The sequence below is a fragment of the Pocillopora damicornis genome, chromosome 6 (genome assembly GCF_964200805.1).
Source record: "Pocillopora damicornis chromosome 6, jaPocDami1.2, whole genome shotgun sequence".
Classification (NCBI taxonomy): domain Eukaryota; kingdom Metazoa; phylum Cnidaria; class Anthozoa; order Scleractinia; family Pocilloporidae; genus Pocillopora; species Pocillopora damicornis.
This window is the reverse complement of record NC_142675.1, coordinates 6,031,431-6,050,063: the sequence shown is the minus strand read 5'-3', so window position 1 is coordinate 6,050,063 and position 18,633 is coordinate 6,031,431. Positions and strand designations below refer to the sequence as shown.

The 18,633-nt window shown below is 36.8% G+C and overlaps 1 protein-coding gene across 6 annotated transcripts; it reads right to left on the bottom strand.

Moving 5' to 3' along the window:
- Nucleotides 1-346: 346 nt before the first annotated feature.
- LOC113676584 (fibroblast growth factor receptor 1) lies at nt 347-18,311 on the bottom strand. 6 transcript variants are annotated; one of them, XM_027193256.2, is made up of 17 exons: nt 17,942-18,311; nt 10,718-11,097; nt 9,206-9,305; nt 8,318-8,608; nt 8,176-8,196; nt 7,418-7,483; nt 6,630-6,758; nt 6,366-6,423; nt 5,750-5,910; nt 5,069-5,182; nt 4,089-4,279; nt 3,857-3,979; nt 3,289-3,362; nt 3,072-3,112; nt 2,554-2,650; nt 2,053-2,152; nt 347-1,715 (listed from the first exon to the last, which is right to left on the bottom strand). In XM_027193256.2, the coding sequence occupies exons 1-17, from the start codon at nt 18,000-18,002 to the stop codon at nt 1,659-1,661; spliced, it is 2,064 nt and encodes a 687-aa protein (XP_027049057.2). In that variant the 5' UTR covers nt 18,003-18,311; the 3' UTR covers nt 347-1,658. The 6 variants fall into 6 exon arrangements, 3 of the variants coding, with proteins under 3 accessions (XP_027049057.2, XP_089066557.1, XP_089066556.1); XR_016187923.1 differs by having other exon boundaries at nt 824-1,715; nt 2,912-3,112; XR_016187924.1 differs by lacking the exon at nt 3,289-3,362.
- Nucleotides 18,312-18,633: the final 322 nt, after the last annotated feature.

Sequence of the window (18,633 nt, the reverse complement as noted above, 5' to 3'; positions counted from 1 at the left end):
TGGTGTGATTCCGAATTTATCGAACTAATGGCGCATTTTTCGCAAATTTGACAAAAAATATCCTGCTGTACCCTGCCCGTTAGTCACTAAAAGTTACTGAACCTACTGCTGAATATTTCTCCACGTTTTTTATGCTGACATTTGCGAGAAAGAACTGCCAAGAAATTGGTCACAAGTAATCACCGTGAAAATTCCTAAGAAGATAACCTGAGAAACTAAAGTACTTTGGGAGAGGTCTTAAAATTCTTCAGTTTTCTGTATGGCATGGCGATTGGGACGAGAATGAGCCAGATATTTCTTTTCCACAGCGAGAAAAACTCTAACAAATCATAACTCATGGTCAATGTATTTTGAAAGTTCATTAATTTTATTCCACAGGCGATCGAATTGTATATACGAATCATGATGAAGGAAAATTTCATATCATTTTAATTATTATTTTCAGTGGATGATCTACTTCACAAATTCATCTGTTATCGATCGCCTACTATATTATAATTGGTAGCAATGATACCTAAGTCTAGTACATTACGGTAAAATCTAACCGACAGAAAAACACTACAATCCCGAAAACTAAACTACTTTATTAAACAGCGAGTTGCCACTGACACAATCTCACTGCTGTCTCCAAAGTTCCTTGAAGTGAGCTATCTTCCGCTTGAGCTAGCTTTCAAAACAGTCGTCGCTCCAACAACAACAACAACCACTGCTACTGCTACATAAGTGATTCTTTATATAAATTCGCAAAGTGTTCTGGAACATTCCAGAAGCTTACATAAGAACTACTTTAGTAGTATTACATAATAAATGGGTGACTTGATGAAATGTTCTGGATAGTTTTATGGCATGCAAGTCAGCATGACTAAGAAGTCTGGAAATCTCTCGAAGCTTATATTTACAACAATTACTCATAACAAATAAATTATTATTTACAGAACGGATCCTTTTTCTTTATTCACTTCTTTCGGGTGGCTATAAAACCACTATTACTTGATTTAAATTGCAGTCGGAATCAGACATCCGATCACCCATACTAGCGAATAAAAGAGACTTCACAATGTTAGAAACGGCAGTAACTACATGTTAAAAATTGCTGTAAGACCTCACGCAGGGGGGACTCAGACGACCGCCTCAATTGTAGTCAGGCATCAAATAAGTCGGTAGTCCGTTTTCCATTTACTTTAAAGAAAATCAGAACCAAATATCTTACGTAAACTACGTCACTTACAATTAAGAGATCACTAGTAAATATCAATCGTGTTGGGTGCTTTTTTTAAAATCTTGCCGACAGAACTGACCATTTTGAAGCGTAGAAAGTAGAGCTCATACTATGTTAAAAAAATGAAAATCTTTTGGCATTTGGGACATTCAAGTCATTGTGCTTTTTATTTGATGTGGTATGGTTCCCGTGACTAAAGTGAACTTTTGTGGCATAATCAAGATGCTATTTCTCTGAGCGTGGACGTTCTTTTGGTACCAGTGGTGCCTCGCTAGTGGATACGAGCTGGCACGTGGATGTCCTTCACAGACGCAGAAAGACGACGGTATCTATGCCAGTTCTTTCTAAGAATTAATATTCAGTATTATGATATGTAAACCAGCGGCCCAGTAGGAAATCGGAAATTTTCTCATCTTTACTCTAAGAGCCACTTTGACTGTTATAAACTAATTTTACTTTGGTGAGTTTCAAGGCAGTCTTGTATGTTGACATAATTCTGCAAAAGAGAGCAATGAAGAAATTTATAATCAGAAGTGAAAGGAAAACTCGTCAAAAGCGTCTTTCCAAGACCTTTTCACTGCTGATAGGACATGCCCGCAATAGGAAACAACTAACTTCACAAGAAACTGCGACACTGATTTGTCGCCAGGAAGGGTGTGTTCCAAATTTTGCAGTTTTGTATGCAAGTATCCCGTAACTCGTATTCCTGAACACGAAAAATGACTTTACCACTCGTCGATCACTTGCAAGATCATAATCCTGGGCTCTGATTTAAAAGATAGTTACTCAAACGGACCTGTAATACGAATAACATTTGTCAGAAGAATTCAAACCTGATTAGCCTTCAGTAATCCTCTGATGGAAGAGCGCAATGACTCAAATGACGGTCTTATTTCAGGGTCCGTTTCCCAACAATTCAGCATGATATTATATCTGAAGAATTCCAGTATTTTCCATGGTTAGCACTCACAGAATACAACATTACCAACGGTAATAAAATGTTAAAATCAACAGGATGTCGATTTACTTTCCGCGCATCGCCCTGACTGCACCTTATCCCTTTCACATGGCAGATATAAATGGATCAATAACTACATAACAGCTAGAGAGTAGGCCGAGGGTAAACTCCGACTTCTGCACTGCATTTGGTTTAGTTTCTTTAAAGTTTTCTCCTCTAACTTTAGGTTGCGAAAGTTGTAGCTTCAGCTCTGGATTTTTCAGAGTTCAGTTGGATTGCGACACAATGCATCAGGGGTTAACTTAGAGTACCTTATGAAAGAACTTTTACCACTATGACATTGATAATAACTGTAAAGGGGTTAGGAATTACTTACAACTCATCCTTAAAATAATCAGGTTTAGGAATTCTATACCCCTCTTGTAATACTCTTGGAATGTCATACGGACTTATTCCTGGATAAGGTTCAGCGCCTAGAGTGTGTAAGAATTTAAGATGACACTCACAATAATATAATGACCAAAGAGTCTCTTAACTTTACTTAATAACTTTCCTCGAGTGATAGAGGAACAAATTACGAGTCCCTGTTTTGGGCGAGAAACACTCAAATTGATAGAAAACAGCATTATCAAAAAATACTATCATCATTGAGAAAGCAAGCCATAGCGATTGAATATATGCACTGTGTTTTAGAGACACTTATCTCTTATTCCTGGTCTGTTAAGAGTACTAACTTCTTACGATTTTCTCTACTTCCGACTGTAATCTGAAAGTAAATGCACTATCCTAAATAGTTTCATCAGTGCCTGTCACGGAAGATCAGCGGTATTCGTATATTCTATGCATTCTTAAACCTTTGTCCAACGCACTGTGGGTGCAGTATGCAAGACCTACCAATGGTGCAAATCTCGTACAGAACGATTCCAAAACTCCACCTACAAATTCGAGAGTAAAAAAAACGTTTAATATTTCCTGTCTTAAGATTTAAGATCCCCTCGCCTTATTCTAGCTAAACTGAGTCGTCAGATTCTTCGATTTTACTTTTTCTTTTTTTTTCTTTGAAAGAGGAGTTACGCGTTTCAAGTTTGCAGTTTTATTTATCTCAACTTACACGTCACTTTTCGTTGAGTACTCCATCCTTCCAGACATTGCTTCAATTGCTGTCCATTTAACAGGAATTCGGCCCTGTATTGATTATTGTATTAGAAGTTATTTAGAAGTTTGCGAGGAGAAGCCTTCATTTTCTGAGTATACATTCAATTTTCGGTGATCCCCTTTTGGAATAGCTGGGCCATTTAGAGTTTTCTTCTTCTTTTCTTTTCTCTTTTTCTTCTTCTTTCTTTTTCTCTCTTCCTTTCCTTTCTTCTTATTTTTTTACCTTTCTTTTTTTTTCATAATGATCGAATCTCAAATTGCGCTAGTTTCTAAGACATCGAAGGACTCTAGCACATCCATCTCGATCCGTCGGTTATAAAGTAAATTATTCAATAAATAATAAATATAGAGGAAGAGAGTGAAAGGCAAACGTATGATCTGCAGACCGGGGTGTGCTTACATCTCTCATTACTTCATCTTTTTCTAAGTTCACACGGTCATTATATTCAAAATATGAGTCAAGATGGATGTCCTTTCATTATTGAAACAGTTTGGGTAGGATAACAACTGAGAAATGAAGTTACCTGATTACGTGGTATATAGATATCTTTCATATCAGCATCGCGAGCCATTCCAAAATCTGTAATCTTGCATCTGAGGTTATCACCAACCAATACATTCCTTGCTGCTAGGTCTCGGTGGATGATCTATTGAAAGAAAACAAAAACAAAAACGAAACTAAACAAACAAAAGAGATTATGAATTGAGGATACAAGGGGATGTTGTCATAAATAATTCTCAATTGAAAACACGCACCCTTTTAGATGAGATATACTGCATGCCGTCAGCTATCTGCCAGGCGAACGTTATGATCTGCTCTGAAGTTAGGTTCGTCGTTGGTTTTATCTCGGGATATTCGTAGTAACAGTCGTGCAACCCTCGACTTCTCCGAAGATAACCGAGAAGATCTCCGTAAGGTACATACTCAATGATTACATATGGGGTTTCTATAGAATGATGAAACTGCTTTCAAAATATACATTTGCAAAGCATATTCAGAGACAAAGGTTATGTGAAAAGAAAGATTTTGTTTGGACAACGTTTGATCTTTCAAGGTTGAATCGTACAGTGAGTAAACTGTTCGGCGCAAATGAGATACATGGTTGACTACAAAATGATCATATGATCGTAACAGGCGATCAGGAAAAACTCACTTTTTCAAAATTTTTAAGGGCTTGCTTCTATATCAACGCATGGCTTTTTGAAGAGTAAAGATACATCTACAATTTGCTCCTAAATCAAAATATTTTTAGGAAATAGACGCATTATCCTTTTGCTCTTAAAAATACTCAAAACTCGGTCATTTTAGTTTGAAAGTCACTTTTCCTGAGCGATTTTCTAAAAACCATCATTACCCACGAAAAATCAATGCACGGCAAATGGCAAATCATTGGCCGATGGGAATCTTTATCCTTTTCAGTTCGAAAATTTTAATACTAGCACTTTTTACATAAATAACTTAGAAAACTAAAATTACTAATATTTACCACAATAATGGCACAGCTGATAGAAAAATGATTAATTTACAATGTAAAACAAACATTTGAAGAAAAAAAACGAAAATTGTTTTCCGGGCAAACATTTTTAAATTTACTATACTTCATGCATTATTTATATGCCTACGTGAGTGGAAGGAGTAATCAATAGGGTAATCAGTAAATATCCTTAAATTTGTGTAAAAATAGAAACATTAAACTGTATGAGTGTTTGACGTGATCAATTATACATGTAATTACCTTTTTCTTCTGTGATGCAACCCAAAAGTTTTATTACATGTGGATGAGGTTTCAGCCTCTTTAAAAGGTTTAATTCAGACAACAGATCTTCTCTTTCACTTTCCTTCGCATCCTCTGTTGATAAAAAGAAATAAGGAACCCTTTTTGGCTAAAGGAAATTACAGGGGACGGAGATGAAGTTGAACCCTGCGGTGGAGGCCTCAGGCCAGGTACTCAGTGAATTGCCTTAGCTTTTCGCAGATAAAGGTAAAACTCTGTTTCTTTCCTCTGTTCTTTCTTTCTTTTATTCTTTCTTTCTTTCTGGCCTCTGTGTTATAAGGATTATTTATCCATTCTAATAGTATTAATGGCTCAAATGTGATTTTTTTCACATAATTTGGATCATTTTTCCCCAGAGATATGAATCGAAGAGCCTGCTTACATTTTCGTTCACTTCCCTCCACTAGCCTTGTAGCTTCTTATTAGGTAGAAGGGTCCAATTATTAACTGGAAGTACGACTTCAAATCCCGTCAAAAAATGAACTCTTTCGGGCTTATCTCATTTGCAGGGAACAAGCATCTCTTTTCCTCTTAAAGTTCCTCATCTTTAACTTTTTCAAAATGGTTTGTTTTATGCAATTTAGACAACTCAGTTTTTTTGATAGATCCTTGTGATTTACATCATTACTCGTAAAGTGTTACCCTGCAAGCTTTTTACTGCCACAACTGTCCATTCTGAGTAGCCCTGCAGATATCGAGCGTAGGCTTTGGAGACCACTCCAAACGCACCGTGGCCAACTACTCTTTCAATCGCCAAGTTTTCCTTCCGAAACTCCCAGGACGGAACCGGATCCATCGGCACTCTATTGGAAAAAGTAGAGAAATTATGACAAAGGAAACTAGTACCCCATTCACACCAGCAAAACACGTTTTGTTAAACCGTGTTTAACTGAAGGAAAATCAGAACCAATAGGCTACATTTAAAGTTGACAAACAATTGTCTAAGCAGCTTCTATGAAGAAAAAAAATTAAACCGTGTTAAACAAAGGAGCTTTAAAACATGTGTAAGCTTTGGGGTGAACGGGCTTTAACTTAATGATAATTAAAGAATTAAAGCTTTATTCATCTGTCGTAATTCTTATACTAACGGTAGAGGGCATGATTTCTGAAAAGGAATGCCCTCGGGAATTCGGAGCATACAGGGAAAAGGAACTATTTAAGGTTGATACTGTAACTTGACGTTGTAATATAATCATTGGTTACTTAGTGATCTATCAGCTTTTACACACAACTTGATTAGAAACCACAAGACACTTACGTTTCAGCTTCTACCCGCTGGTATTGCAGTACTGATCCATTCTCGTTTGCTGAGATTTCTTTCAATAAGAGCAAGAGAAAGTATAATTATTAAATAAATAGCATTGTAGAGATCCAATCAGATAATAGAGATCTCCAGCAATTTCAAAATGAGTGTAATAAACATCCTGATGTACTGGGCAACATGGAAACCACGAGGAGTAAATCGAAACGAAAAAGGGAAAGTTGAAAATCTTAACTACTCACATAGGAAAAAGTTACTCACTATTCACTCCAGTTCTCCTTCGGAGCTTGGAAGTCACAGCCCAAAGAAATGCAGGAATGGCAAGGACTGACAGGTAAGGTAAGTACTCAACCCCTAATTCCCACTTTGACTTCGCGGAGCCGGCTTTCCCTATAGAAAAATTAGGTAAAACAAATACATGCAACAGGAAACGAAATTGAGCGTATAATCAAAATTTTTCAATACACTGCTCTTTAAATGCACTCGATTTCTTCAGATTTCTGTGGTGAAGGTAGTGAGAACTAGGACTTCGTTCCGGCACCGATTCACTGTAAATACGATAAAATTCCCGCAAAGTAATGGAAGGTGCTCTTTGCACAGCGAAGACGTTGAGAGAGAACAGATTGCCTTTTTTTGATGTGATTCTTGCCTCCAATTATCAAATCAATAGTGGTTTAGAGTGGTCTGTACCCTTATCGACAACGATAATGGTCATCACACTGATCAAAATGTTGTGGACCAACGAGGCACAGCCACGCCAAACCACCGTCGGCATTGCGTCACACATTCACGCGAGCAGCGTTGTCTCTACTCTTCTCGAGAACTGTGGGTAAAATGAATTTCCGCGCGAAGTGGACGTTTTAAAGTTTGTGGAAATGAATGTTTATACTGTATTTATATTTCTTCATATTGGAATAGTTTACCGAGCGTAATTTTCTGAAAATTTATTCTGTCGGGTATTTGCATTGAGCTTTTGCGGAATTTTAGGGGGGAACACATCTTCGACGCTAACAATATCACATATTAAGAGACGATACAAGAAAGCATACCATTTGACACCAAAATGTTTGAATTCGAAGTTGTTACACTTCGCGCTGTTGCATTTTCCAGGACACCTGCATGGCAAACAATTAGCGCAATATAGTTTGGTGTCATACTAATAATATTTAATAGAGATATAAATAGAAATTGGCCACCGCAGATTATCTCAAGTTAATCCAAGATTTTTCCGAGCTGACGCAATATACCATGTCATATTTGTGACTGAAAATGATTACAAAGTGACGTTCAGAGAACTTCAAGCCCATATATAAACAGTTTTTGTTCTCTCTTTTTACTTTAACTATTATCCTATCCGTAAATTGATCATTTAGCAAGTACGAGAACATACCTATATTTTGTTGTGTATTCATACCTTCCAAAGGATTTAGGGAGGATAATTCTAAATGCTCGCAATTTTGATTGACAAAGATGAAATAAACCTTGAAGTAACCAATAAAATTAACGACATCCAAAAATAAGTTGTTTTTATGCAGTACCGTGAACCCCGCTTACTCGAACAGGGGTTAACTCGAATATCCGGTAACTTGAACAAAATGCGATTCCCCTCGACCTCATTTTTGCAGTCATTTACTATCAGCTGGCTCAAACCCCCGCCTATTCGAGCCACTTTTTTTTCTCCGGAGTCAGCGAGGTTCTAATGTTGTCCCATATATGTATAGCATAAAACAGTAGGGGAAAAACAGGAACGAACAAAACCTACAGAACAAAAAATTTAACACAACAAATAAGTTTATCGAGCACTTACTCTTTGGGGAAGCAGTTGCTCCTGAAATTGAAAAAAAAAACAGTGAAATAGTATTTCTGCGCAAAGTATTGGCAATTGCACATAAGAATGTGTTTGAAAATTAAATTCGATAACCAAAAATAGTAAAAAATCAAGAGTGTACCTTTGAGAACTGTGACCCTTGCTGCTGTTCTAGGATCAAAAGAGCTCTGACCCTTCTTATTCCAAGCTGTTACCATAATCTCGTATGTCAAGCAGCAATTCAGTCTAACTGGGTATCTGTTTTGTGTAACATTCACTTTAGACCATTTTTCCCGAAGTAATGGGCGATACCACACGGTAAACATAGTTATATTGGCTCCATTATTGTCTTTAGGGTATTCCCAGGTGCATAAAAATCTCGTGTCATTGATGTCAATGTCGTGGAAAGGAAGTCTTACTACAGCTGGAGGTCCTGCAAAAAAAAAGAGACACAAATCAAGAAAAAAATTTTGTTTTGTCAACTGAGTTGACAAAATCTTTCATCGGAGCGAATAGAGGAATCACGAGTTTTGTTTGGTTTTCAGGTAAGCTATTGCTGAAAAAATAGTAACATGAAAAACACTAGAAAAATTAGTGGAATGAAAGTTCGGAGAAGCCCATATTGGGCTCGTGGCGTTCGTTGATACCGTGGGGATTAAAAGTGCAAATGTAAAAGATAAGTTTTTGTTCTATAGTTTTACGGTAAAAGTTTGATCCGAATTGCTATGAATGACATCACTGTTTTGAATGCCCGGAAAGTAGACGAAAACAAATTCAGGCTTCTGTAGCAAAGAAACAAGACAGGAAACAATACACACCTCTTCGCGGGAGAAGACCATAGCCTAATTGGCATTGGAGGGAAACTATAGGTATCCACCTTTTTAGGAAAATCGTTCAAATTGACTACCTTAAGGGAATTTCTATGCTTTAAAACTCGTTATGGTGGCCAAGTTAGATTACCAACTTATTAATTGATAAAACCAAATCATTCCCAAGGACGGAGAAGCGCACAGTTAACATAGAAACTTACCTCCTTTTAATAATGGAACAAATGTTCTCGATGTAGCATTGGGAGTATGAACCCATATGGAAGAGACACTCAGTTCAGGTGTCTTTGATGTATTTATCGCCTGTGGGAAAAAATGAAATCAATACAGCTACATGTGAGTATTTGCTGAGCTACTTACTAGGTCTAGTATTTCAGTTGTGTTATATTCGTTTTATTTGTCGGTCGCAAACTTCAACCAATTAGGTTGCTACATGTTTGATATCAACACTTCAGTAGCGCTTTCACCAGGCGTAGATAATCAAGCATCCAAAGGTGTCTCATGAAGAAATACCATAACCAGAAACGGAGCATCTTTCTATTACTTAATGGGCTAATATACTAAAACCTATTATTATAACGGAAGAAGATGAAAAAGATGGAAAAACGAAAAAACTTTATTAAAAAGCATGAGAAATTCTGATCAAGGCCTCGGCAGAAGAAAAAAAAAAACAGGCAAAAAACAAAGCAACAGATATAAACAAAGCTCTTCTACCACATAATCGAATGACCTTCAAATCTAAGGTAATTTCCTCGGAAAATCGACTCAGGGAAGGAACGACGAGACGACATGAATCACCGTTCGACGGTCTCTCTTTGTTCTCTTTATTCCCATTTTCGTGCTCGTGGAACGTGATATGTATAATAGCTCTTTCCTTCTTTGATTAAGCTGTTATCTGAACCTAATGGCACTCAAAAAGTGATATGTATAATAAAGTGATATGTATAATAGCTCTTTCCTTCTTTGATTAAGCTGTTATCTGAACCTAATGGCACTCAAACAGATTTTGATTAAAAGTGAGCTGAGTGGTAAACCTAACTTTATATTCCGAACTTCTTTGAGTGGATAAAATATTTTGCTAAGACAATAACCTGTTAGATATACAAGCTATCAAAATATGGTGGTCGTAACACTGAGTAAAATGACCAATAATGTACATCAACCGGTATTAACTTCTCAAGCATTTGTTTTCTGTCACAGATATCATGTTTAACACCAACGTAAGCTCTAAGAACAAGTTTCAAAGCAGGTGAAAAAAGAATGCTTAAGGGATGGTATTTTTCACACACTTTTAAGATGCTTAAATAGACAGTTTTCTAAAACATATGAACTTTTCGATCATAGAAGCGTTAAAACCGTGGGGAGATTGTGCCTAAATTTTGAGCGCACTTTCCAAACCTCCTCGTCAGAAACATTTTGCGCTGCAAGTTTTAAATTGCCACTAAAAACACGAACATGGAAAGTCAAAGAAAAAAAAAATGAAAATTTGACCCTGAATTGCATAAGAATTACCCTGAATACTGCTGCCACGAACAAGGTATCCCATAACAATTTTTTCACTTGATCCCAGCTTTCCACTTGAAAATGAGGGGTCATTCCTTGGGGCAAGTAAATGGTCGTGTAGTTATGTACGATTGCGCCTTAAAGGCTTAGAAAGGGAAGGTCCAATCGTACATACACGTAGAAGCGCGTTAAGGTTTACATCAGAATCTTACCTGGACATTTAAAGTGATCATAGAATGAATTGTTCGTCGGAAACCTCCCACGTCAATTTGACATCCGTATGTGTTGCTATCCAAGTAAGTCAGATTCTCCAACTTATAGGCTAAATACGACTTTGATATGTTTCCTGCCCAAGTGACTCGCCCGACGTAACTAGGAAGCTTCTTGCTCAACTGAGGGTTATGAATCACTCTTCCCTCCTTGGTTACCGTCATAAGATAATGCGTGGTATACCCATTCACCCAAAGGCCAAAAATGAACCCTGTTAGTTCTATTTTGTCCTCATCTTGAAGATGAAAATCCCATTCGAAGAGAAAACTTGCCCCCTCTGTCCTTGTGGCACTGGACTGTCTCGGTTGGATGGCACTTAAACCTTGTCAGAATTGAAAATAAAAGGCTACTATATTTAACGTTGTTTCTGTACACGTAACCTTTCTCCCCTATCCTATTAAGTTTTTCTGGGGTCATTTACCTAAGACATTTTTTATAGCTTAAATAAACAGGCTATTTTTGGGGGAGTCATGGTTCAAGGCTATTAGAGGGTAACTTAACTCCCTCTCTCGTTTTGTTCCGAGAAGATCCATGTTTTACTGGATTTATCTCGTTATAGCGGAGCTCGCAGAGCGTAGCCCCATAACTGTACAAAATAGTAGTAACCCATCAAGCCGAAAAAATTTGGTTGTACGACCGTACAACCGTACGACCGTACAAGGTGCTACTTTAAGCATGCGTAATGGAAGGGCGAGGGACAAGGTAATGCGCACGCGCGATTGCGTGCGTAACTTGGATACTACATTAGTGTGCGCCAAGAGACACCGTCAGACGACGATAAAGTGCGCATACTCGAACGTCGAGCTGCAGTGTAGCGTACTGCAGGCACACGGTTAGGCATTGCACAAGGGCTTCACGTGAGCTAGCAGATGAAATTTGCCACCCGCGTTTTGAGCGGGAAATCAAACTGGTCAGGATGTAGCTGAACAGTAATTCTCAGTATTTTGCAATTTCTAAACAACTCGTAAGATAACAATACCGGCAGAGTTTAAGCTTTGTCAACCGGAGGAAATTGTTATAATTCAAGTTCGTGGAGGGAGGGTTTTAATTGAAAATGGGCTGGATATAAAGAGACAGAGCAACCAAAGAAAGCAACAAGTAAACGGCGTATAGCGAGTCCAGAAAATTGCGCAAGAAAGTTACAAAGGACACCAAAATAGGCAGAATACGGCGAGAGGAACACGAAAGAGAACAATAAAGGGCATAAGTAAAAAGGCGAGTTTCTAGCGAAGAGCAACGCGAGAAGAAAATACAAGGTCGCATCTGAAAACAGACAGAAAAGAGGTCATCAACAAAGAGAAGCGAACTGCAAGGGATCCGCGAAAGAAGAGGAGGTAAGTCGTGTCCTATCTGGGTTTTCTCTTTCGCTAAGACCCAGAAAAAATTCAAACTTTTTTTTTACCAAGCGTCGTTTGATATTAGCTTCAGTTTTAATTCAACTGATCACGTTTCGGTTAAACATTAACTCTGGCATTAATTGCCTAAAAACTCTTACGCCGGTTCACCGCTCGAATAATTTTGCAAAGTGTTCGTAATCTTCAAATCATTTTTTGTCCTTTCGTTGAAAGTTTAATACAGTCATGGCGTTATGGGAACAGAAGTTATCTTAAGTATTTTGTTTTTCCAAGAAAGTTTTCAAATGATGTCGAACGGCAAGCGCAAGTTTCTACTTTTTTTTCTCTTCAGTCACTGTAATTATCGCAGGATTTACTCTATTCATTTGAAAAATTTGCGCTTTGCCGAAGATGTGTTGTTTTACCCTAAGAACGAAGTAATGGCCTTTCTCAAAATTAAAATAAAATGGGATTGAGTCAGCGATGTTTATTTTTACATTAAGTCTAACGCGGTTATTAGATTTTGACGATATTGTCATGTGAGAACCTGTCAAACATTTGAGAATCAAATTACGGACCGCAAATGTGTGGTGCAAACAAACTCATGGGTAAAATGGAGATGGTTCCACAGCGGGATGAGTGAATTTAATTGTTTGGTTGTCGCACTCTTCAGCGCTATGTTTTCATGCTTTCTACCCGATTCGTTCGAACCTCAGGGAATGGTTTGTGTCACAAAACATGGAGCCACTTTCTCTTCGCTCAACATCTCGAGGCGTTGTGATGAATATTCTTGCGATACGATAGTTTTTTCCTTATGCTGGAAACTGAAGAATTAATCTCTAAAATTGGTATTCATCACATTTTGCAAGAAGCGTCCGAGCTGTGATCATGCAATTAAACGGGGTTCTGGCAATTTGACCTCACAAGCGCGCTGGTAAACACATGGTTCGCGTAAATAATTGTTGTTAACAGTCATCGAATTCAAGAGCAGTTTTTGAGAGTCTGTTTCTGTAACCTTCCTGGATATTTTCTGTTAAATTCATTGAGGTTTAGTCTCGGAATTTCATAAGCGATAATGAATGATAGATTCGTATCGGCTCCATAATTTAAGGAAATTTTGTGAACATCTTAACAGATTACAATTCGCGAACCACTTCTGTAACCTACTTGGATATTCTCTCTTGGAGTAATTGAGTCACACCCTCGGAATTTCATTAATAATTAAGAACGACAAATCCATATATATAGCACAAGTGAAGCACATTTTAAACTTTCATACGATTGTAGGAAACTGTACTTAATAAACTCTCGATAAATTGGCCTGACATAACTCGATGATTATTTTATTATTTTGTGGCCCCAAAAGCCCGGTTAGTGACTCTGGAGGTACTGAACTTGATATATTTGATACACAAGGCACCCTTCAAGTAGAAAGGTTAGAATAAAATTACTTTCATGACCATATATTGCACTCAGTTTACAAATGTAGATAATTACTTACAAAATACTTATTATAGCTGTATTCAGAAGCATAGACATGTAGACAATATGCTTCTGCTTTATTTTATTGTAAGGGGTTTCTTTTTATGTAACATGTATCCATCCTTTAATTTCCTCCTTAACCTGCTTGCAAATAATTGAATTTTATGTTTGAATTTAAGATAAAACAGAAGTCTTGCAGAGTTCTCATTCAAGATGGAATTCAGGTGAGAACATCAGTAAACAAGTTAAAATCATATGCTTCTCCTGAATCTTTAATTTTATTGCCCTGGTTTTTTTCAGAAACCCTATTTTTGATCCAATACCAAATTCTCCGAACTAACATCATAAGAATTGTATGGCAGATAGTAAGGAGAATTATTGATTAGATCTTGGGAGTGAAAGGGTTAACTCCCAAAATTTCATGAGTAGTCCTCCTTACTGTCTACCATACAATTTATGTGATGTTAAATTTGAGAATTTGGAATTGGATCAACCAATAATCCTTAAATTGATGTTTATCTTAATTCTTGTTACTTGTCTGATTTATGTCATACTAATAGTGTAAGGAGAAATTCTGTCTAGGTAAACAGTGGGACTTAACCCTTTAACTCCCAAGATCTCATTAGTAATTCTCCTTACTATCTCCTATACAGTCCTTGTGATGTTAGTTTGGAGGATTTAGTATTGGATCATCTGATAATCCCCTAACTGATATTTTTCTTTATTCTCATCACTTGTCTGCTTGATATTGTTTTGATATTGTAAGGAGAAATTCTTTCTTGGTCACTTATGGGAGTTAAGGGGTTAAAATGGTGGATTTCAACATATTATAATGATTAAAATATTCCTATGCTTTCAAATGTACCAGTAACAAAAAAATGTGATGATAATCTGATGATATGAAACACTTGCAATGGAAAAACCTGTCGCTGGTAGCTTATGTCTTTAATGCTTAAATTTTCATGGGAAATGCTTTTCTTTGAAAGTGGGAATACAGAAGCTGATAGAAGTAAGCTGTTTGCAAGTAGTAAAAGGCAAATTGACAATCATACCTTAATGCTTGACATGCTTCAATCATACATGTCAGTTGTGTGTACCTACCATTCTAGAGGTGTATTTAAAAAGGTTTCTTTTTTGTTACACAAGGCAACCTTTAGGGTGAAAGAGTAGAAGACCACAGAATGATGTTTACTAGGCATTTGTACTTAATGCAGTGATATATTCAAGCAGTACTCTACATATATATAACTGATTACATGATGTCTTTAACCCTTTACACTCCAATATCAGAATGCATATTCTCCAAACTGTTCTCTATATATTTCCTTATGTGCTGGCAAGGAGAATTTGTTTAACAATCAAGAGGTTCTTCAGTTGATTATCATTTCCTTTATTCTCATGACCTTAATATGTGACTCAGGGGTGATATTGAATGGAAAAATTAGATGCTAGTCACTCTTAGGGATTAAAGTGTTATTAGCTGTACACATTTTCATGTATATGCTCCTCGCATTTGTTGGCAACAATAGCTAAGATTGTTAGGAAAGCAAACAAACAAGTGAACAGAAGACAGTAAAATGAGGGAAACTGTAAACTTTACTATGTGATAGAAAACTATCACAGAATACTTAAAGAGGGGAAACTTGAATTGTGTTAGCTAATTTCCCCAATTGCCATTCATTTTTTTGATCAAATGAAATTTAACCCTTTAACTCCCAGTTCAAATTTGTAATTCTCCTTACTGTCAACTATACAATTCTTATAATGTTAGTTCTAAGAATTTAGTATTGGATCAACCAATTATTCTCAAGTTTATATTTTTCTGTGGTGTTTCTGGTGTTTCTTACCAATGGTCCTACCCAAACTGAACATTGAAATAAGGAATTGGTCACAAGATATGTGAGTTTAAAAGGGTGGGAATCTGGAAAAACAAGGATCCTCCTTTAATTAGGACTGAAATTAATGGGGCCCTCTTATTTTAATTCATGTTATTAATTTAATCTGTCTCCTCCCCTGTAATGTTCAGGGCACATAGATGAAGAGAACATTTTTTTGTATTCTGATGCATAAAAGTTAAATTACCAGAAATTGGCATCCACATAATCACAAAACAAGAATGTAAAGCTCTAGCTTAATTGGTTAAAAATCAAAATAAGAGAGTTTTGCAGACCGTGTCTAACTTTTTATCCCAGCTCTGAATATTTATTTAAGTAACAAAGACACTATGAGTCTCATTCACTATCACTTTCCACTGAGCTTGTGGAAAGATGACAACATCATTATTTCTTTAAATAAAGAAAGGAAAGCCTGCCCTCTTACCACGGATAGTTCTGTTGGGCATCATCAGTTCAAGATTATTGTTCCAGGTAGGCTAACCTTAAAAATTAGTTGTGAAAATTTCTTGAACCTGTCATTGTACATCTTGAATGTTTGATTCAATTTTACCTAACCAACCTAAACTGAATAAATAGAAACATGAAATTTATTTGTTCTCCTTTTGAGGTGTGCATCAAAATTTCGAAGTCATCACAGGCTTAAACTATAGGTTTACAGGAAATCTGCATGTACATGTGTTTTCAACTTATGAAACTGGGATTATGACTACTTCAAAAGACTTTACTACAAGCCATATAGGTACAGGCAGGTGTTGTAAAAAAGTTTGCTTAGCTTTTTCATTAGTACACATTTCTTTTTCTAAGAACCTTGTTTATCCAGCCTGTGCTGAATTCCAATTTTTCAACCAAATTTTATTATTTTTTTAATATTACTAAATCTCCTAGTATCAGTTAATATTCTTGAAATTAAAATAATTACATCAAATCTTGCAGATATATGGCAGATTATTTTTTCTCTGAGCCTCCTAACATTTTACCATTTGAAGGGACTGGTATTGGCTATAAAAGTATAGTCAAATTAAAGGTTTTTGCACAACCTATGCATCGAGTTTTTGTTATAAAATATTGTATCCTTCTCAAAACTAGTTTATCAGAATAAGAATGAGTTACCGGGAACAAGTATGGCTTTCGTGATGATAGTTTCCAAATTTGAAAAAAAGTCACTGCCTTGCTAGCCCAACCTCATCAAAACGTTGCCAACAGGAGTGATTAGCAAATCATTGATAGAGACAAGAGGGCCTATTCCCACATACTTCCTCCTCAATCCTGTCAGCTTACTATGGTCATGGCAGTTTAAACATGGTGTATATGCCACAAGTTTTCCATTTCCCTGACTAATTACTTTGGTTGGGTTGAAATATAATACAAAGACTTGCTAGTAGATAGTTTTATTACAGTTTATATTCAGTGTAAGGTAAGGCTGGAAAATAAACTAATAAGAGCTCCGCTTTTAGGCTTGGCTAAATCTATATCTTAGAGCTACATCGACCATGAACGAAAGCAAACATAATTCAAATACAACTTGTATTCATTGAAGAAAGTCAAGGTCATAATTGAGAGGTACGAGCGGGAACAAATCAAATCATATAATTCGAATCGCGAATTTTGCTTTAAGTGATAACTTCAGAGCATCAGTGAGTGAATTTGTCTGAGTAGTTGAACCAACTCTCTGTCGAAGTTTATTCAAACACCATTCGCCTACAGAAACATCTTGTCACAGAGCCCCTACCCGCGGTAATGCCAGTAATTATTTAGAGATTGCCTGCGTAAAAATTTCGTTTATCGTATAACTGAACAAAAGTGCTTCACAAGGATTTCCGGCCCTGACAAAAGTCGTAACAGCATACGCGAAACTCGGTCAGGTCAGTTGATGAATAAACTGCAAAGCCTTCAAGATTCTCGATACTAGGTAGTTTGTCGGAACCTCCTAGAAGGATAGGAAAACCAACATACGAAAATAAAAACCGAAAGTTATGTATCTAGTGGCTTTGGTGATGGCATTTCTCGCGGCTTAGAACGAAACTGGACGAATGGAGGATTTGCCACAGACCGATTTTGACCGTTTGCCCGAAAGACTTCTTCTGTCGGTAAGGACAAAGTCAATAAATGAGAATTTTGTAAATTGAAAATTACGCCAATTGTTGTTTTTGTATTCATGATTCAACGCATTTTCCATCTTGAGCCTTTTGTCGACTTTTCTTGTCAGTAAAGGGCTATTGTGTTTATATGATAAAAAAAATTAATACATGGTTGCTTGTAGATATTCATTTTCACTTCTCGTGTTCAACTCGGCATCTCACTCGTCCGCTAAGCTCACTCGTGAGCTATCGAGTTGAACACTCGAGGAGAATTCTATATCAACATAAGCCATATATTATTCACTATGTATATTCATAACTCACCCTTAAAAGCGTTCGACGCTTGATTTACGTTTTTTTTTTATGACTGAACTTACCTGTTACGAGAGCTGGCACGAAAAATAGATAGAATGGGACGTAAAACCCGATAAGCCTCATTCTTGATGCTCCTTGGCTTCGTGAAATGACGATCTTTACTTAAATAATGACATTGATCCATATCAGTTTCGACGAATCTGCAGTTCCTTTTTTTCCGAGAAAGAGCACGCGCCGTCTAGTTTTTGGAATCTCCGCTCATTTGACAATGGGGAAGCGATCATGTGCCTAGCTTAGAAAAGAAGTAAATTGGTATACAAACTTACGTTAACAATATTATGGTGATTGATGTTAAAAAAAATATACTTTAGAGCTCTGTTTTGATTTGTTAATTTCTTTTGTGGCCATCTTTTTCGCCTGTCACGTATGGATGAGCTCGTTGCGTGACTTGCCTTGAGGAAACAAAACAAACAAATAGCCGATAAAAGGACAGATTTTGTCGGTAGTGTACTCTTAGCTGCTTTGATCGGCGTTATTTTTTTTAATCTTGAGTCTCGATCCCTAAATAGACCCATTTCCTGTCCTTTAAATTAGGTCGAACTCGATAGCAAAGCAGTTGGTAGAATTGCTCTTCAGTTCCTCCAAAGTTTTTATCCCCTCCTGCTCAAAGTTGCTCTAAATTTTCACGGACAGACGCGATATTTATGGGTTTATCATGAGAGTTACCCTTGAGGGTCGTATTATTTGCGATCAG